Genomic DNA, 20,984 nt, shown 5'->3' on the forward strand with positions numbered 1-20,984 from the left:
GCTGGAGGTCACTTTGTCATGCTGACTGAGTTACAATACAGAGGCGAAGAAGACGTCAGGGCACCCAAGAACATCCAGAAAGTGCCAGGAACGACTCCTGCAGTTGATTCAGCTGTGCACACCACCAGTGCAGAGCGTACTCAGGAATGGCAGCAGGCAGCTGTGAGTGAGGTGAAGACTTTTGGATGATGGCCTGGTGGGTGTCAAGAAGGGCAGCAAAGAAGCCAAGAAAATCATCAGGGACAGACTGATATTCTGGGATTGGACTGCTGAGGACTGCTGGGGGAAAGTCGTTTTCTCTGATGAATCCCCTTTCCGATTGTTTAGGGCATCTGGAAAAAAGAAAAGGTGAGTGGCGCTACCATTGGTTCTGTGTCATGCCAACAGTAAAGCATCCTGAGACCATTCATATCAGCCAAGGCAGTGCAGGGCTCACTCACAAGTTGGCCTAAGAACACAGCCATGAATAAAGAATGGGACCAAAACATCAACCGAGAGCATCCAAGAACAGTGTGGTGACCCACAATGCCTTTTCCAGCATGATGGAGCCCCAGACCATAAAGCAAAAGTGAGAACTAAATGACTCAGGAACAAAATATCGAAATTTGGAGTTCATGGCCAGGAAAATTCCCCAGACCTTTAATCCCATTGAGAACTTGTGGTTAAGAGGTGAGTGGACAAACAAAATTCCACCAATTCTGACAAACACCAAGCATTGATTCTGCAAGAATGGGCTGCCATCAGTAAGGATTTGACCCAGAAGTTGATTTGCCAGCATGCCAGGGTGAACTGCAGAGGTCTTGAAAAAGAAAGAAGGGCTAACACTGTAAATATGGACTCTTTGCATAAACTTAATGGAATTGTCCATAAAAGCCTTTGAAACTTAAGAAATGCTTGATAATTCTACTTCAGTGTACCATAGGAACATCTGACAAAAAGATCTAAAAAACCTGAAGTAGCAAACTTTGTGAAAACCAACACTTGGGTCATTCTCCACACTTCTGGCCACGACTGTATGTTACACATTGTTCTTCACTGTTCTTCATTTAAGACTCTCAGACAATGGTGTGTTGATGTTCTCCCGTTGTGTTTTCATGGCGGAGACTTCTAAACTACAAAGACCCTGCTCTGTCTTTCCATTTTATTATTGGCTGGCAGCCCTTGGGTTTTGATTTTTTTTTTCCAAACATGATAGCAAAAAACATAAAACATTAAAAAGAAGAAGAAGGAGACAGAAACGACCAAGTAACTAATTAAATTAGAGATACTGTAGTTGAATTTAAAAAGGTTAAATAGTAATCTACCAATGAAAAAAATGCAGAAAACAAAAATAAAAAATAAATAAGTAAATGAAAATCTAAGCCAAAGAAGGGCCGCTAATCAAGTTAATCAAACACTAGAAATTAATAATCCAAAGACAAACAACCAGAAATAACTTATTCAAAGTCCAAACGCAGAAAACAAAACAAACAAACAGCGGTCACTGATTAAACCAGAAGTCAACAACACAAAACTGTAAGCATAACATTAAGCAAAGCATTGGGGGTACAGTAAGGGGGCCAGAGGCACAGCAAAGAGCCTGTGGTGGTCTGATGATGAGCTTTGAAAGAGACCCTCAGCATAAGCAGCACCACGAGAGGCTACTGTAGTGTACAAACAGTCGGGGGGATATCAGGAGAAAACGAAAAATGTCAAAAGCAAACACGAACAGGATAAAGATCAGGGACCACCCCGATGGGATTAAAAACTGTGGAATAGGGCGACCCGGACACAGGCAGGCAGACACGTCTAAGTCCATCACCACACGTTTATTATACATACTATTATTTACAAAGTCAATAAGTGCACCAACACTACTCCCCACAGTCCCACAGTCCTGGCTCTCACTAGCCATCTCTCTTCTTCCCAAACTCTTCTCACACACAGGGCCTCTCTTCGCCCCCTTCTCTCACCGACCTCGTCCAGCTCCTCACCCGACTCCAGCCTTGATTGTCGGGAGGCGGACCTTTCAATAGGCAGCTGGTTGCCGACCACCTGTGACATGACTCCCCCGGAAGCTGAGACCTCCAGGGGCCAGCGGACCGATCCGCGAGGACTGGCCTTCCTCGGCGGCAAGCCGACACACTGTAGCCTAGGGCCCAATCCTATAAACAAAATAGAAACACAGGGGGCGGAGACGTTGCCCGGACGCAGCTCCTCGGCTCGTCTTCTAGGTTGGGCCAACGCTCTCCGCTCCGATCGGCACCCCGATGCTCCCTTTTCTGGCTTCCCCGCTCGAGCAGTCCATGATCCCCGCCACGGGACCACCAGCGGGAGCACACTCGCTTGTCTCCTCTCAGAATGCGGGCTATTCCTCTGCCTCCACAGATGGACGGCCCTTCGAGAGATGTGCGCACCCAGCTGCACGTCCTCCCGTATCGGAGGAACTGGCTTTCTCTAGCCGCTTCCTCCTTTCACTTTGGGATGCCGTGACGGTTCGGATCTGCCCATTGCAAAAGGGCAGACCCAGCCCCGCTGGCGTCCACAGCTTCACGGGGTCGGTCTTGCTTACCTTCCCCGCTGTGCCTCTCCAGTCAGACGTTCCAGCAGCACGCCGATCCTCCTTCGCCAGTGGCTCTCGATCGCACGCCACCGCTGTCCCTCCTGAATCGTGCGTCTCCGCCTGGAGGGAACATCGCTCGGCTGGCAGCGATCACACAAGTTGTAGGCCTTCCTGCAGCTCCTGCAGAATCACTGCCAAGGAGAGAGAAACAGCTGGCGGTGAGCTTACCTTTTGAGCAGCGCCATTCGCCGACTGCTCTCCATGGGCCCTTCCCTCTGGCCCACGCGGCTTTCTTCCTGGCATGAGATGGACATTCCCTGCTCCCGCCTCCGGCCAATCGTAGGCGGGAAGACAGGACACGCTGTCCAATCCCGTGCCTGTCACGAGGAGGGACTTCCTGTTGGCGGCCATCTCGTCCTCCTCTCTCACAGGGGAACGAGCTTTTGGGCAGCTCCGCTGCTGCTGCGACTTTCCCAGCTGCAGCCTCTCCTTCCCGGCAGTTCCTTGCGTTGCCACTGAGTCGGTGAGCCGCCCCTGAAACACATAGTCCTCCCGTGGACCGCTAACGGTCCGGGTTACCATATGCCCCTGCATGGTTAGGTGCACGCCGCCCCTGCGGCATGTGTGTGAGGTCTTCTGCCATGCTGGGTCGTCCACAGACAATTTCTTACTCACAGGCCCCCACCTTGACCCAGGTGGAGCATCCTGCCGACTACGCCACTGTGGAATAGGGCGACCCGGACACAGGCAGGCAGACACGTCTAAGTCCATCACCACGCGTATATTATGCATACTATTATTTACAAAGTCAATAAGTGCACCAACCCTACTCCCCACAGTCCCACAGTCCCGGCTCTCATTAGCCATCTCTCTTCTTCCCAAACTCTTCTCACACACAGGGCCTCTCTTTGCCCCCTTCTCTCACCGACCTCGTCCAGCTCCTCACCCGACTCCAGCCTTGATTGTCAGGAGGCGGACCTTTAAATAGGCAGCTGATTGCCGACCACACCCAGCCACCTGTGACAAAACACAAGATGTACGCCTGGCGAAAAACATTGAGGTGTGTTCAAAGGCTGTGCAGGCTCTGTAGGCCCCAGTAGACTGAATTCTGTATGTGGGTTCTGGAATTTTCTCAATCCATTTCAGGGTTGTAGGAGCCAAAGGTCCCACTCTCACCAGGTTGGCCAAAAGAAGTGGACAGGACTTGAGTCCATCGCAGGGACCACTCACACACCCCATACTCGTACACATTACAGTATGCAAATGCTAATTAACATAACATAAATAAAACAAAAAACAAGAATCCATAAAAAAAATGTGATTTTCATGAAATGGGACTTGCAGAGCTAATCAGTTACGACAAAATGTTTGGGAATAACTGAAGTGAGAGGAAAACTTAATTACAGCGAGTGCCTGTTATGGATATCAGGTGGACGTGGCATTCTGGTGGTAAGATATAAGGTGACAAAATTGGGTCATTTGCTGCCCAGCCCCTCTCTTCACCCGAGTGTCCAAGACATAAGGTCACAGATCTGATGACACGATTACAAAGTCGATCATTGAGATGCGACCTCAGGTATCCTGGCACCAAGTGCACTTATGGACACCCTTATGCTCGAACATGGTGTTAGTTATGGACAATCCATGGCCAGCACAGAAGTCCAACAACTGAACACCACTCGAGTTTAGATCAGGGAGGCTGTTCCTCCCAATCACACCTCTCCAGGTTTCACTGTCGTTGTCGACGTGAGTGTTTAAGTCTACCAGCAAGACAATAGAGTCCCCAGGAGCTGCACCTCACAGTGCTTCTTCCAGGGACTCCAAGAAGGCTGGGTATTCTGGACAACAGTCAGAGTCCTTCCCCCAACTCAAAGGCGCAGGGAAGCAATCCTCTCGTCCAACGGGGAGAACCCCAACATACAGGCCTCGAGCCAGGGGGCCATAAGCAAGCCCACCCCTGCCCGCCTCCTTTCACCCACAGCAACTCCAGAGTGGAACAAAGTCCAGCCTCCCTCAAGAGGAATGGTCCCAGAGCCCAGACCGTGCATAGAGGTGAGCCCGACTATATCTAGCCGGTACCTCTCAACCTCACACACCAGTTCGGGCTCCTTCCCCACCAGAGAGGTAACATTCCATGTCCCAAGAGCCAGTTTCGGCAACCGAGGGTCGGAACGCCAGAGTTCCCGCCTTTGGCCACCACCCATATCGCATTGCACCCGACCCCTATGGCCTCTCTTGCAGGTGGTGGGCCCACAAGAGAGCCGGACCACGTTGCTCCTTCGGGCTGAGCCCGACTGGGCCCCGTGGTCAAAGGTCCAGCCACTGGGCCTGGCTCCAGGTTGGGGCCCTGGGTACCCTTTCCTGGGCAAGGGAAACACTGATCCTTGGTTTAAAGCCATATGGGGTCTCAGGATCGAGTTAGTCTGGATCTTCACCTCAGACCTGTTTGCCTTGGGAAGCCCTACCAGGAGCATGTAGCTCCCGACAACATAGCTCAGAGGATCACTAGACCACGCAAGCCCTTCTGCCATGGCAAGGCCTCGATCCAAGAAGGGTGTCTGGCAGTTGATAGTGTTGATTCCACTACAACTCCTTAATCCTTCTCATAAGGTGGACTTTTAATTTTCAGACCTCCCATTGTGTGTTTGGACCTAACAAGACCTAAACTTAATGCAAGCGTTGATCTCAGCTGTTTTAATCTTTCCTCATAACTCATCCCCTGTAGCCCTGGAGTCACCCTAGTTGCTCTTCTTTGGACCTTTTCTAGTGCTGTTTTTTCCATTTTGTAGCCTGAAGACCAAAACTATACACAGGACTCCAGATGAGACCTCACCAGTGTGTTATAAAGTTTGGGCAGAACCTACTATGACTTTTACTCGACATATCAAGGCGCTATATAACCTGACATTCCATTAGCATTCTTAATTTCTTCTGAACACTGTTTGGCAGTTGATAGTGATGAGTCCACCATGACTCCTAAATCCTTCTCATAAGGTGGACTTTCAATTCAAACCTCATATTCACAGAGAAAGGTGGACTGGAGAAGTGTGTGAGGATGTCTAGGATGTGTATGTGAGAGTGAGGACTCGGGTTAAAAGCAGTACTGGGGTAACAGGCAAAGATCCCAGTTAGAGGAGGTCTGCACCAGAGGTTCTCACCTCTTTGATCTGGTTATTGATGTGTTGACTCATGAGATTAAAGATCAGTCCCCCTGGTGCAGCCTTTGTGCTGATGACATTGTGTTGTGTAACACAAGTAAAGAGAAAGTGGAGAGGAAGTAGGAGGAACAGAGAAGGGCTTTGGAAGATGGAGAACTGAAGACAAATAGGAAGAAGAAAGAAAATCTGAAGTTTAATGGTGATTCATAAGTTAGCCTGCAGGTGGAACTACTGTATTACAAAGAGTGGATGTTTAATATATAAAATCGGTGTTAGAGTGAGATGGAAAATTAGAAGGGATAACCCATAGAATGCAGTGTGGATAGAAAAATTGGAAGAAGGTATCAGGAGTATTGTATGAAGAAAGAATTAAGACGACTGTTAAAGGCCAGGCTTTTATGATGGTGGTAAAACCAGCAGTGTTGTACGGAGCTGAGACATGGACAGTAAGGGGAGAACAGGAGAAGAAGCTTGCTGTGGCAAAAATGAGACTGTTGAGATGGATGTGTGGAGTTACAGATAAGGACAGAATAAGAAATGAGACAATCAGAGGTACAACGAAAAGTAAGAGAGACATCGGAGAAAGTGCAGGAAAGGAGACGGACATGTGATCAGGAGAGACCATGAATATGTGAGCAAAAGAGTGATGGAAGTCCAGGGGAGGAGAAAGTATGGAGGTCAAAGTGGAGGTGGATGGATAAAGTAAAGGAAAACCTGAAGGAAAAGGGCTTGACTGGCGAGGTGGTGCAGGACTGAGCTGTTTGGAGAAGGCTGATCAAGCACATCAAGTCCATATAGAAGTGGGAAAAGATGAAGTGGACACTTCAGTCACCTGATTTAGGTAATAGAATTGGAGAAGCAGCAGAAGGAGCCCCCTACTAGTTATGGTGAGAAAGGGAGCAGTTAGACTGGAGGGCAGGAGCTGACGGACAGTCATTTGGCCACCACTGCCAACCCACTAACCAGATGGTCTCACGGTTAGAGGTTAAAACCCGCAGCGTAGCCAGAAATTTGTTGGTGGGTGGGCATATAGGAAACTAGGTGGGCGAATAAAATTTCACGCAGATGTGGTGGTTTATAGGACTTGAACATCAGCGCCTCAATGAGGGCAAATTAAAAATTTGGGTGAGTGGGGGCTCCGAGTGGGTGGGAAATTGCCCATGGCTACTCTACCTGTTAAAACACCCGAGAAAGGTCACCATCTCATGACATCAGCCCCAAACCAAAGGCCACAGACGCTGGAAGAGTGAACATAAGAAAGATGAGACCATTGAGTTCATCAAGATTCTTTGTTTAGCTGATAGGTGACCCATCATCTCATCCAGATACTCCTTAAAGGTTGCTAAGGTTTCTGCTTCATCTCCATGTTTTAGTAGTTTATTCCAAATTCAGAGCGACTGAAGGTGAGACGTCTTAGGACATTTCAGTAACTTGCTCTGAGGGTCCATTTTGATATGAGGAGCAGCTGTTGGACAGCCACACATTTAAAGCTCATTTGAACCTCTTTGTTGAATTATAATAAATCACATAAGGTTCCTGTAGTATGAATAACATATATAGTACCTTTCACTAATACACTGTTAACCAGCCCTCATCTCTTCCTCCAGCTTGCACAAAAGTATGGCAATGTCTTCAGCCTGCGCCTGGGAAGATCTCGCATTGTGGTTGTCAACGGCTATAAGATGGCCAAGGAGGCGTTGGTCAATCAACCAGATGCCGTGCCAAGCCGACCCTCAGACCCCATGTTTGAAAGGATCAACAAATTATATGGTAAATTCTTTATAATTCAGTTGTGAGTGGTAAGGCATCAAAGCACTTGTGCTTGGGACAGTTGTGGGCTGGAGTGGTCTCTGTGTGATGCTGGCAGGTTCTCCCTGTGATCAGTTAAAGAGTTTCCTCTCAGGACTTCAGCTCAGAATGATGCTGTCAGGTTAATGAGTGACTGCACACCATCCTCGGCTGTGAGTGTAAGTGCAGCTGTGTGGCAGGACACCAAATCAGTAGAATGGTGCCCCCTACAGGCTTTGTGACTATGCCTGCCAGGATTTACAGATTAGGAGACATTCAGTGTATCAGTTAGCCCTCTAGTGGTGACTGCCCTGAACAGCAGCCTCACTTCTATTCAAGCCCTACTGTAGTGAGTCAAGTGTGCACACTGCAGATTGTGCCATAACAATCAATGCAGCGTAGATTGCTGACCATGGTGCAAGGCACTATATAAAAAGGTACCATTACCTCCCCACAAATACCTCATTTTGTGATCATAAGCATGTTGTTTCACCCAATGTTACTCAAAGTAAAGAATTACATTAACAAGTGTAGAGCACATAGTCAAGAGATGGATGGCATTCTACCAGTTTAATAATTCAATGAACAAAACACTTGAGATGGGGTTTGATCTGAGAGGTGCGCTTGTGTTGTGCCCTGAGGCTCCCTTGATTGTTTTTTTGCATAAAGCGGTTGTCAGGCCCTCAGGTCCTTAACGGGTAAATCTGGCAGACCCCAGAGCCTTGACAGAGGGACAGAGGCCAGTGCAACAGTATGAGAGATGAACACAGAGGTGCAATTTACTGTGCAATAAACAGATAAAAACAATTCAGAAAGTGCACTTTCCAAAAATATCCATCCATCCATTCATTTTCCAACCCGCTGAATCTGAACACAGGGTCACGGGGGTCTGCTGGAGCCAATCCCAGCCAACACAAGGCAGGAACCAATCCCGGGCAGGGTGCCAACCCACCGCAGGACACACACAAACACACACTAGGGCCAATTTAGAATCGCCAATCCACCTAACCTGCATGTCTTTGGACTGTGGGAGGAAACCGGAGCGCCCGGAGGAAACCCACGCAGACACGGGGAGAACATGCAAACTCCACGCAGGGAGGGCCCGAGAAGTGAACCCAAGTCCCCAGGTCTCCCAACTGCGAGGCAGCAGCGCTACCCACTGCGCCACCGTGCTGCCCCAAAAATATCCAAAAAATAAAAAATAAATCAATTTGTTAAAACATGCAATAAAAATCCACAATAGATATCTAAAAAAAATTGTGAAAATTGCACTCACTCAGTTTGCCTTCTTATCTGGGCACTTCACCTCCAAGCACATTTAGTCTCAAGGAGCTTTCTTTTAATTCAGCATTTAATTATGTTTTTGTCTTTCCTCTCACTAAAGCTCAGGGTGGTCACTAAGCTTTCCATCACAATAGAATTCCAGCCCATATCATCACAAAAAAAAAAAAAAAACAAATACCTGCAATGTTTATATAGCGCCTTTCATTATAAACATCCGTAAGCCATCCTGAATGACCTCCGATTCTCTCAGCTCTTTTTTTTCTCTCTCGTCTGCATTCGCGATAAGCTTTTATAAGCTTCGCCCGACATCAGCTGACCAGGGATCTGCACACCCATTCCCCTGTCACGCGCCTCCTTAAACATATGAACTGACCGCGCGTGCATGCGTGCGTGCGTGCGTGATCGCTCACCTGGTCACCAGATGGCGCTGTTGCGCGCTCACCTACACCTCCTGCCGATGAAACGCTCCTTCCCAGCCGACAACTAAGCCACAAAAAAGTGTGTTTCTTTAAAACTTTACCGCACTTTCCCGTCTTGCCGCTTCCAAACCAGCGACAGCAAAGTAAACGACTCCAAAAGAAACGGGACAGGCGGCGGCCGATAGGACCTCTTCGAGGAGTGACGTCAACAACGCTGTCCAAAATCCTGCAAAGAATGCAGGTACATGCCACTTCTCTGATCTTTTACTTTTAATGTTGACGACTAACTGGGCACAGTTAATTATATTCAACAGGACGCTACGGGAAGACACTACACTGTCTCGTTGAAAGCTGGTGACGGAAAACAGAAAACGAAACAGTCGTGAAGAGAGTCGCATCGTCACAGATACCCAGTCAGTTCACCCGTCAGAGTCCACAAGAGTGCTGCCCCTGTGAAGCATCTTTTATGGCGTTTGCTATGAAAGGCGCTATATAGAATCACCAGAATGAATCCTCCTCAGCCATAATATTCTTAGTGACCCCACCCCCTGGAACTACAATGAGCATTAACTGGAATAGCTTTCATTAAAGTAAGTCACTATATAAATTAAAAGCGCTGTCTTTCAGAACTGACTTTTTTAACAGTATACAAAAAGGTTCACTAAAAGTATACAACCTCATCAGTACCAGTGACTGTAATGCACTTACCTGCATTTCACCTGTCCAGCATTTCACTTACCAAGTCCAAATTGTCAATTCTAGTTTTTGTAAGGGCCAAGAAATTAAAACAATGATCTGCAACCTGTATATAGCGCCTTTCCAGATGAACCTCTACCAAAAGTGCTCATTCTTATCAATGAATGCAATGCCAGGAAATAAGAATAGTTACCTGCACTCTTTGTATAGCGCCTTTCAAGATAAACATCTGCCTAAAGCACACACTCTCTTGATACCACTATTTGTAATCTACAGGAATTAAAAACAATCATGTGCAATTTCCATTTTATATAGCACCTTTCATGGTGCACCTCATCCCAAAGAGCAGCTGTTTGTAATTAACATTGTTTTTGACTGAAGCACAAACTGGCACAGTGGGTCTCACAAGGCTGTGCAGAACTGAGATTTGAACCCATGCCCTGTGCTGCAGGGCAACCGCCCCCCTTGAGAGAAGTCCAACTAGGATGTCCTCTTTGCCCGTCTCCGCGGATGTGTAACAGTGAATTCAAAACCTGCTGGCCATAGTTTTGTCCCTGAGCCTTAACAATGGTAGTTTCTGAACTGGACATCAGCTGCTCTGCTAGTTAGAAGGTCCATCTGCTCCCAGTCCAAAGCTTTGTGAGCATGGAGAATGGGGTGTTTAACCTCAAATTTGTCCCCTTCTACCCGGCCAGGCGTGGTGCTCAGCAGTGGGTACCGCTGGAAACAACACCGTAGATTCATGCTGACAACTCTGCGAAACTTTGGCGTTGGCAAGAAGAGCTTGGAGTCCACCATCATTGAGGAGCTTGGGTATTTTCGGCAGGCCATTCAAGAAGAGCAGGGTAAGTAGCATGGTGCCATGGACAGCCTGGTATCATAATATGGGTGTGAGTCCTGCCGTACCTTCATGTCCCCTTCATCACCTGCAGGTAGACCTTTCGAGCCTCACTTCCTCATTAACAATGCCATCGCCAACATCATCTGCTCAATGGTTTTTGGCCGCCGCTTCGAGTACAGTGACCAAAGGTTCCAGGAGCTGCTGCATCTCATCTTTGAGGCTCTGTTTCTGGAAGGGACCATTTGGGCACAGGTAAGGTGACTGTGTCAGGGTGAATGATATGTAACTTGGTCTTTGGGCTCCGGATGTTCTAAAGCATTGAAACACATGGAGAGGCTTTCTGGAATGCCTCCGGGTTCACTGCCATGTTCTAAAAAGCTTCTGGTGCCACTTCTCTTCCAGCTGTACAATGCCTTCCCCACGATAATGAAGGTCCTGCCTGGGCGCCACCATGTCATGTTTTCAGACTACGACAAGGTGGTCGAGTTTTTGAGGTCGGAGATTGAAGAGCACAAGAAGGACTGGGACCCTGCAGCACCACGCGACTTCATCGACTGCTACTTGGAGGAAATTGAGATGGTAACGTATTGAGGACAATGAGGCCAAAGTCATGCCATCTTTCACTGAAGTCTTCAACACGACTCAAGTAAAAGGCGGAAACAACACTTGTGATAAATATGTGGGGTGACATGGAACTCGTGTGGCAGTCACACTAACAATACAAAATCGGGAGTGGTCTCCCCTCGACTTTCTCACATACTCAGATATGGGGATGGATATTTGAGGAGTAAACTGCATGACAACAATTATAGTTTTATATTATGTATATTAAAGAACCATCAACAACAAATCTAATTAATAGTATGTTGAACAATTATTATAAAAGTAAAGCTGAATAAATCGAACTCTGCAGCTGCATGAATAAAAGGTAAAGTTCCACTTCTGGTTAGCGGAAATAACCCAAAAGTTGATAGAAATCGATGTTTTGTACCGAATACTTGTATGCAAAATTTAGTTGAGCCAAGTGAAAGTGTACTCGGGTTATCATGTTTATACATACACACACACACACGCACACACACACGCACACACACACACACACAGACATATTTCCAAAAATTGTATTTTCGGCCTCGGGTACGTCTTAAACATCGAGATTCATCAAAATTTCAAAATCGAATCTTTGGACGATTACAATACTTTCCCTATACTTTGCATACGAGAAAGTAAAAACGTATATGCCCAACCTTCTACAAGCTGCAGGGTGAGGGACAATTGGTTCACAGGTCACCCTTAATGCCCCCTGATGACTTTGTCCCTAATTACATCTCCCCTTCCAAAGATGGCCAGAACCACAAGTTTCATTTGTTCAGCCTGGAAAGCCCCATGAAACCTAACTATTCATAGAGTGTTGCCCTCGAGTGGATGCCTCCCATAATTCACTTCTTCTGGCCTTTTATGATTGTGTTACCGCCACTGAAGGTCAATGAAGTTGGGTGTCCTTCCCCATGATGGATCTCTAAAGTACAATACATCGAATTCGGACCTTCTCTGTGGTCACCTAGAGAAGTTCAGGCGTCAAATACTCTTGTGTTCAATAGGTTGAGTATTTCAGTATTCTGTCCCACTTTTCAGAATTTGAGGCTCTGTCCACCTTTATGGAAGGGCCACAGTCTAGCAAGTCATAATCTCAGATTTCATTAAGTAGGCAAAAATGTGCATCTCACGTTTATCTTTTGTAAAACAAACAAACAAACAAAAACAGTTTTTGAGGTACATAAAGATGTGTAATATTAGAGATATAAATGATTACCTTTTTTGCAAACCTCACAGGGAGTCAGCGGTGGGATTTAGTTATTTTTTGTTATGGTTTCCAACAGCGTAAAAAGGATGTAGAGGCAGAATTCCATGAAGAAAACCTGAGCTATACCCTTCTGGACCTCTTTGTGGCAGGAACAGAGACGACGTCCACGACTTTGCGCTGGGCGCTGCTCTACTTGATGAAATATCAAGATGTTCAGGGTAAGATCTGGCCATGTGCTTCTGACTGCATGCCATCATACATTCTTGAAGTAGGGAGTGTAAAAGTTAATATTCATGGAGGCTCAGAAATGAGGATTGCTATGTCAATGTCTCAGTTCTTTTGGGAGGAGGAGGAGGAGATCTTTGTGTTGCATAAGACTGTCGCTCCCACTCTCCTTCCCGGTAGAAAAAGTCCAGAAGGAGATTGATGCCGTACTTGGTAGAGACCAGCCTCCGTCAATGCAGGACCGGACCAACCTGCCCTACACTGATGCCGTGATTCATGAGATCCAGAGAATGGCCGACATTGTCCCACTCAACATGGCCCGCAAAGCTGACGAGGAGTTCTCCTTGGGTGGATGCATCATTCCAAAGGTGAGATGAACACAAGGTTGTGGCACCTAGGAGTGCGGCGAGTGGCGTTTGAAGGGAATCGTAACTCTCTCTCCCTCTCTCTCTCTGTCCTCCCTCCAGAACACCACAGTGCTTGTGAATCTGAACTCGGTGCTCTTCGACGAGGAGGAGTGGGACGACCCGTTCACGTTTAAACCCGAGCGCTTCCTTGATGCCAATGGAAAGTTCTCGAAAAATGACGCCTTCTTTGTGTTCTCAGCTGGTAAAACATTTACCTGTACTTCTCCCAGCGATATGGTAAACAACTCAAGCTCTGTGCCGAGACATCTGCTCCCCTGCTTGTGTTGTTTGGCTCCTTTTTTTGGATTCCGTTTATCTTTTTTGGAGTTAGAATTTCACATTGTGTTCTTTGACCTATGAACTTACTGCTCTTCTGATGGATATCGTTGTTGGAATTCTGGCTTTGGTTCATTTTTAGTGTTAGTGTTAGTTAGTTTATTACTAAACTTTATTTATACAGTGGGGTTGAATGACAAACAGAATGAGGCCCACGAAATGTTGGGGTGACAGCTGGGACTCACCGTTTAATGTAAATGAAAAGACAGAGAGAAAAAAAACTAAATGAGTACTTTGTGGTGAGTCCCAAAACAAGAGGAATAGGCAGTGGCCTGGGTTAACATCTCATTATGGCTTCATTGGTCTTGGGTCAGGCGTTTGGCGAAGCTCCGTACCCCTGGCTACTCAGGTGCAAAACGTGACACCACTTTTCGGGGATGTCGTCAGGTCTTGTACCGTCTGGGCTTCACTGATTTCATTTCTCTCATTGGACATCTGTTTGGCACTGTCTGGGAGAAATGAGACAAGATCATTAGTGACAGCGCCCTCTCTCGTCCCAGAGTGGAATTGCATACCTCAAGTGAGCCCGGAAGGAAATCTTCTGGGATGCATTCATGAATGAATGAATGACAGAAAATTTTCATGAGGAATGACCAGGAGAGGGCGGCACGGTGGCGCAGTGGGTAGCGCTGCTGCCTCGCAGTTGGGATACCTGGGGACCTGGGATCGATTCCCGGGTCCTCCCTGCGTGGAGTTTGCATGTTCTCCCCGTGTCTGCGTGGGTTTCCTCCGGGCGCTCCGGTTTCCTCCCACAGTCCAAAGACATGCAGGTTAGGTGGATTGGCGATTCTAAATTGGCCCTAGTGTGTGCTTGGTGTGTGGGTGTGTTTGTGTGTGTCCTGCGGTGGGTTGGCACCCTGCCCAGGATTGGTTCCTGCCTTGTGCCCTGTGTTGGCTGGGATTGGCTCCAGCAGACCCCCTGTGTTCGGATTCAGCGGGTTGGAAAATGGATGGATGGATGACCAGGAGAAAAGACAATGCCAAAAATGACATAGCAAACATCACAACCAGAAACATTTACCACTACTTATCTGGTCAGGGTTGTGAAAGCAAGTGTCTATGCAAAGATGCCCACATGTTCCTTTTTACCAACCTCCTCATTCTCCAGGTCCTCCAGGAGGATGCTCAGTTGTTCCGAATCCAGCTGCGACATATAATCTCTCCAGCATGTCCTGCATTTGCCCCAAGGTCTCCTCCAGGTTGGAAGTCCACCGGGAGCCATTCAGAAGGTACCCTAAACAGAAACCCCAACCACCACTTCTGGGCAACACCCAATGGACTGCTTTCCGAACATCAAGTAGTTTATGAACTGAGATGGACCAGACAGAGTCAGGAGGCAGATGAGACTCTTGGTTTAAAAAGTGAATATTTGTTTTGTGTTGAACAATTTAAAGTGCAAAAGTCCAAAATAAATTAAAACATTTTGATAAATAAATCTCTTAGATTCGCATAACATCACCCAGGAGTGCAAAAATGAAAACTTTTAAAACTCCAAGTGATCAACATAAAATCCATTCATGATGTTTCCATATCTGACAGCCAGAACACCGGACAAATCCCCTTCGTGAAACCCTCAACTCATCTTTACGTTCAGCCGCCTCCTTCGGTAACCATTTAGCCCTTTCACGAAGGACACATCTCCAGGTTTCTACCATCTCCTCCGTTATCCACAGAACACTCCAGTGAAAACCTCAGCAATTTCTTTGCAGCCAGGGCACCATGTCAGGGTCAGGCGGCATGACAAAGACCTCCACAACTTTCTTTCCTTCGGGTCCCATTGCTCTATTGCCACCACACCCAGGATTTGACCTTACACTTTCATCTCCTTCTGCTGTCTAGCAACTCTCCACCATTCTTCTCTGCTCATTAAGGTTATTTAGAAGATTCAAACACTGGTAGCCTACTGAACTCACCATAATCGGTCTTGCTCCTTCGAAAAAACAATCGGCATAATAACCCATGCCATCTGTCCAGCTCTTCCTTGTAAAAGTACCTGACCTCAGACAAAACCCTCACATGAATGACTGTTCTTCTCCTTTGTTCATTTTTCTTTGATCTTTCGTTCCTTTATTCTAGCATTTACCTTATCTAATTTTTCAGCGTGTGGTTAATTATCACTTCACTCCTCTCATAATTGGGAATTGAAGCCACTTGTCAATGGTTCAACCTCTAGGACATGCTCTAAAACCCATTAAAAATCACTTCTAAATTCATCCATGGAAACCCACCTGGACACAACTTCTCACAGTGCTTTTGCTGTGGAGGAGCAGCAGCTCTACTTTGAGCTCTTTCTGAATATCTGTACTCCTCACCCCATCTCTAAAGCTGATGAGCCCACTCACCCTACAAAGGAAGCTCATTTCTGCCACTTACATCCTTAAACAAGTTGTTTTGGTCACTACCCGCAGCTTATGGCCATAGGTGAGGGTAAAAACTTAGATCGACTGGTAATCAGGAGCTGTGCCTGACCGGTACAAATGTCCGCATAATTCCTGCCTCAAAGCCATTCTTGAAAACCATTGGGCAACCCAGTAGGGGAAACCAGTGCTTCGGCCATGTTGTGTGTGGCAGGAATGAGTGCTGATGACCTCTTCTGGGGATATAATAAAAGTCGAGTGGTGGAAGGAGCACTTGTGGACCTCCTGAACCCCACTGGCACACCTTTCTCAGAGGAAGCACAGTCTGGGGACTTAGGGGGGCTGCCAGGGTGGTGCTGAGTTGTCACCCACTGCACTCAGGTGCCAATCTAGGTTGTTTGTTGTGTGGTGGGCATTATTAGCACATGATAACAATCTCCTCCTCCTCCATCTATTACTGGAAGTTCTCCTTGGTGGTAAGACTCTAGGAGTGGATGACATTTGCTTGGACTTACTGAAGGCTCTGCAAGTTGTGGGGTCGTCTTTGTTGAAATTGCCTTTTCAGCATTGTGTAGAAGTATGCAACAGTGTCTTCGGATTGGCAAACTGGGTTCCCCTTTTTTAAGATTGGGGAGCGTTTGGTGTGCTCCAACTTTAGGTTCATCACACTACTCTGCCTCTCAGGGAAAGTCTGTGCCAAGGTGCGAGAAAGGAAGGTCCAGCTGGAGGTTGAACCTTAGTACAGGAGGAGCAATGTGGATTTCATCTCAGTTACAGAAAACTGGGTAAGCTCTTTACGCTCATGGGAATTCCAGAGAGGTTCATGAGAGTATGCTGCCGTTTTGGTATTTACGTGTTGCTGTAACGCATAATAATCTTTTTCCCCGTTGACAAAAATTCAGCATTTTTGGCTCATTTTTCCAAGGCAAAAGTGTAACACCAGAAACCCCTCTGATTTTCACACAAGGAACTCGTGCCACAGTCTCTTTATTTTATATGTTGCATTTGGCACAGATAGTCCTCCATACAGGTGGCATCTTGGTACAGAAACAGCATTGCTGCCTTATAGTAAGGAGACTGTGATTTACGTGTTATCCCGAGTCCATGTGGGTTTCCCCAGGTGCTCCAGTTTCCTGCTACAGTCCAGAAAGATGCAGGTTAGGTGGATTGCCGATGCTTTGTATGTTCACTCTTGTGAAGGCCTGGCACCCAGTCCGGGTGTTGTTCCAGGATAGTAGGATTAAGAAAAGGGATGGCTGGATATCTATTGATTTCAGGGTGGGCACACCAGCTAGATTATCCTCTACTTCAACTCCCTATTTCTTCCTTTCTTTTTTTTGTCTTCTCAGGTAAGCGTTCCTGCCTAGGGGAGCCATTGGCCCGCATGGAGCTCTTTCTCTTCTTCACGTCTCTTCTTCAGAGGTTCACCTTCCAGCCCCCTGAAGGAGTTGAGCCAACCCTTGACTTCCAGATGGGCCTCACCCGGGTACCTGTGCTATACAACATCCGTGCCATACCCCGCTAAAGTGCCCCCTGCTGTTGAGAGTTCTGCATTGCAGCTTCCAATTTTGCATATGATCAAGAAGGATGGTGCCCTATATGCTACTGCACCAGTCAGTGAGATCCATAGACCGGTTTTCAAGACAGGGCTACGATAGCCCAACCAGAAGACTAAAAGCAGACTGGCAAGGTATCTAATAGGCAGGCACTCTCACTTTCGCTTTGTGACATATTAGAGTAACACAACTGCTGCTTTTCTTAATTAAAGTGATGTCCTCCACTCTTCCTGAACTCTGGTTTCTTTTTCATTGTCTTAGTTATCAAACAGCTTACCAGAATGTAGACACTCTCAGAAATAAAATGTCACATGACTGTCGCTGGCATTTCCTGATGTCATCCTCACCCTTCAGCAGGTGGGGCACCACTAGCAGCGTAAACACCCAAAAGTCCACCCCTTGCCAGATTCCTGCTCATTCTCAGCACCTCTCTGTTGTTATAGCAATGGCAGACCCTGGTATTCCAGGCACCTTTATACTGCCATGCTGTGATGAGCAGCACCTCTGGTGCATCCCAGCCATAATGCATTTACATTTGGCATTTGTACAAGATGTGCCAAGAAGGTGGCAACTTGTTCAGCAGAAAAACAAAAAGCTGGCGAGTCAATCAGAGACTTTTTATAGCGGCAATTGGTATCATCACAAGGTGTTTATTACATTCAATGGGATTGTTTTGAATATTTTACTATCATAAGCACATACCTGTAAAGTGACTTGGCTTTGAGAACACACAGTCCGTGATAATGATAGTTTTCAGTAATTTTATATAGCGCCTTTCCCTAGCAAACATCCATCCCAAAGGTACATACAGCTAATATGTCCAGATTTCTAAAATTTCATCATTACAGATGCAGTGACTTAGTCACATTACATGAGTAGCCAAGAGAACGGACTGTTTTTGGTGATGTTATATAGCGCCTTTCCAAAGTGATTTATGCATATAGTACGATTGCTTAAGTAGTTCTGTGATCTCGAGTAAACGCATAGCAACAGACTTGCAACGGATCTAACAGAGACATTGGAGGAAGTGATGTAGATGATTTCATATAGTGCCTCTCATAAGTGCTTTATGCATACAGTTTGCTTGTTTCTATACCTCTACAATGTTAGCTTTGCAGTTGAAGTCATTTGCACAAGTTAAGCTTTTAGTTAGAGGTAGAAAAAGTTGGTGTGATTTTACACAGTGCCTTGCCAAGGAGCAATATGTATATAAACACAATACCACAATTTTCATCTTTCTACTTTGGGTATCAGGACCGGCTCAGGGTCACACCAGGAGTGGTGGGTGATGACATTATATAGCACCTTTCTGTAGTCAACACTTTCCAAAAGCCCTATCTAGATTCAGTAGATGTGTTTCCAAACTTCTATAGTTGGAGCAGGAGAACCAGAGTGTCACTTCTGGCACAACATTATAATAATAATAATAATAATAAGTTGCATTTATAGAGTGCCTTTCACAAATCCAAGGTCACTTTACATATAGAGAGGATTAAAAAGCAATCACACAGAAGACAAAAGTACGTAGAAGAGGGAAGTTTTGAGTTGAGATTTAAAGGTGGAGAAAGAGGAGCAAACTTGGGAGAGACTGAGGAAGAGGGGCCATAACACTGAAGGAGCTGCCTGCTAGGGTGGAGAGTCTGGTGTGTGGGACAGTAAAGAGATAACTGTGTGAGGACCTGAGAGAGCGACAAGGAGTGTATGGAGCTGAGTGAGGTAGATAGATAGATAGATAGATAGATAGATAGATAGATAGATAGATAGATAGATAGATAGATAGATAGATAGATAGATAGATAGATAGATAGATAGATAGATAGATATGAAAGGCACTATATAATAATTAGATAGATAGATAGATAGATAGATAGATAGATAGATAGATAGATAGATAGATAGATAGATAGATAGATAGATAGATATGAAAGGCACTATATAATAATTAGATAGATAGATAGATAGATAGATAGATAGATAGATAGATAGATAGATAGATAGATAGATAGATAGATAGATAGATAGATAGATAGATACTTTATTAATTTTATTTATAATATTTATTAATTATTTAGGTAGAGAGGAGAAAAGGTTATGTAAGGCTTTGAAGGTGAGAAGCAGAATCTTGAATTTAGTCCTTGATGGAACCAGTAACCAGTGAAGTTGGGAGAGAACAATCTGGACAAGAACAGGCCATTCAGCCCAATAAAGCTCGCCAGTCCTGTTCACTGATTCCTTCCATAAAAACATCAAGCCGAATTTTGAAAGTCCCTAAAGTCTTACTGTCTACCACACTACTTGGTCTCTTATTCCAAGTGTCTATCGTTCTTTGTGTAAAGAAAATCTTCCTAATGTTTGTGCGAAGTTTACCCATAACAAGTTTCCAGCTGTGCTCCTGTGTTCTTGATGAACTCATTTTAAAGTCTCCATCTCGATCCACTGCACTAATTCCGTTCATAATTTGAAACACAAGTCAGGTCACCTCTTAACCTTCTTTTGGTTAAACTGTAAAGGCTCAGCTCTTTTAATCTTTCCTCATAACTCATCCCCTGTAGCCCTGGAATCAGCCTAGTTGCTCTTCTCTGGACTTTCTCTAGAACTGCTATGTCCTTTCTGTAGCCTGGAGATCCAAACTGCACACTGGACTCCAGATGAGGCCTCATCAATGTGTTATAAAGCTTGAACAGAACCTCCTGAGACTTGTACTCCACAAGTCCAGGCGCTACATAACCTCACATTCGGTTAGCCTTCTTAATGTCTTCTGAATACCGTCTGGAGTCGATGGTGTTGAGTCTGCTACAACTCCTAAATTCTTCTCATAAGGTGGACTTTCAATATTCAGACCTCCCATTGTGTATTCAGACCTAACAAGACCTAAACTTAATGCAAGCGTGAGGCTCAGCTCTTTTAATCTTTCCTCATAATTCATTTCCTGTAGCCCCGGACTCAGCCTAGTCGCTCTTCTCTGGACCTTTTCTAGTGCTGCTATGTCCTTTTTGTAGCCTGGAGACCAAAACTGCACACAGGACTCCAGATGAGGCCTCACCAGTGTGTTATAAAGCTTGAGCAGAACCTCCTTGGACTTGTACTCCACATGTCAAGGTGCTATGTATGTCTCACTTGGCTGGAGGAGCAGCATCAGCCTCTAGTCCTGCAACTACACCAAGTGAGGTCCACCCTAAGGGGGATCAACACCAACAGAGCTGCAGGACCGGATATGGTGTCGGGTAAGACACTGAAAATATGTGTTGATCAATTGGCAGGAGTCTTTCTGGACATTTTCAACCTTTCTCTACAACTTGCAATGGTCCCTGTCTGCCTCAAATCCTCCACTATTGTGTCAGTGCCTAAAAAAATCAGTGGTCACCTGCCTTAATGATTATTGCCTTGTGGCTCTGACCCCAGTAATAATGAAGTGCTTTGAGAGAATCCTCCTAAAGTACATCAAGGATGCCATCCCTGCTGGAGGAACAGATCTACAGAGGATGCCGTCTCAATAGCATTTCACACAGCCCTGACTTATCTGCAGTGCCCTAACACTTATGTTAGGATGCTATTCGTTGATTTTAGTTCA

The 20,984-nt window shown here is 46.0% G+C and overlaps 1 protein-coding gene and 1 long non-coding RNA gene across 11 annotated transcripts in view; one reads left to right on the top strand and one right to left on the bottom strand.

Annotated features, from left to right (window-relative positions):
* Nucleotides 1-12,679, bottom strand: part of LOC114658748 (uncharacterized) — a 45,911-nt gene extending 33,232 nt beyond the window's left edge. For 4 of the 10 annotated variants that reach the window (XR_007936059.1, XR_007936063.1, XR_007936061.1 and 1 more), the window contains exon 1: nucleotides 12,542-12,677. This is a non-coding gene — a long non-coding RNA (uncharacterized LOC114658748). Of the gene's footprint in view, nucleotides 1-2,551; nucleotides 2,734-8,950; nucleotides 10,590-12,541 lie in introns of those variants that run through there. The other 6 variants (XR_003717454.2, XR_007936057.1, XR_007936062.1 and 3 more) reach the window with 4 other exon arrangements.
* Nucleotides 1-17,642, top strand: part of LOC114658745 (cytochrome P450 2J4-like) — a 33,052-nt gene extending 15,410 nt beyond the window's left edge. The window contains exons 2-9 of the mRNA XM_051932733.1: nucleotides 7,308-7,470; nucleotides 10,583-10,732; nucleotides 10,820-10,980; nucleotides 11,131-11,307; nucleotides 12,609-12,750; nucleotides 12,938-13,125; nucleotides 13,225-13,366; nucleotides 17,207-17,642. Of these exons, the coding sequence (XP_051788693.1) occupies nucleotides 7,308-7,470; nucleotides 10,583-10,732; nucleotides 10,820-10,980; nucleotides 11,131-11,307; nucleotides 12,609-12,750; nucleotides 12,938-13,125; nucleotides 13,225-13,366; nucleotides 17,207-17,382 (1,299 nt within the window). The 3' untranslated portion in view covers nucleotides 17,383-17,642. The remainder of the gene's footprint in view (nucleotides 1-7,307; nucleotides 7,471-10,582; nucleotides 10,733-10,819; nucleotides 10,981-11,130; nucleotides 11,308-12,608; nucleotides 12,751-12,937; nucleotides 13,126-13,224; nucleotides 13,367-17,206) is intronic.
* The last annotated feature ends 3,342 nt before the right edge of the window (nucleotides 17,643-20,984 follow it).

Source organism: Erpetoichthys calabaricus, chromosome 10 (assembly GCF_900747795.2).
Source record: "Erpetoichthys calabaricus chromosome 10, fErpCal1.3, whole genome shotgun sequence".
NCBI lineage: Eukaryota > Metazoa > Chordata > Cladistia > Polypteriformes > Polypteridae > Erpetoichthys > Erpetoichthys calabaricus.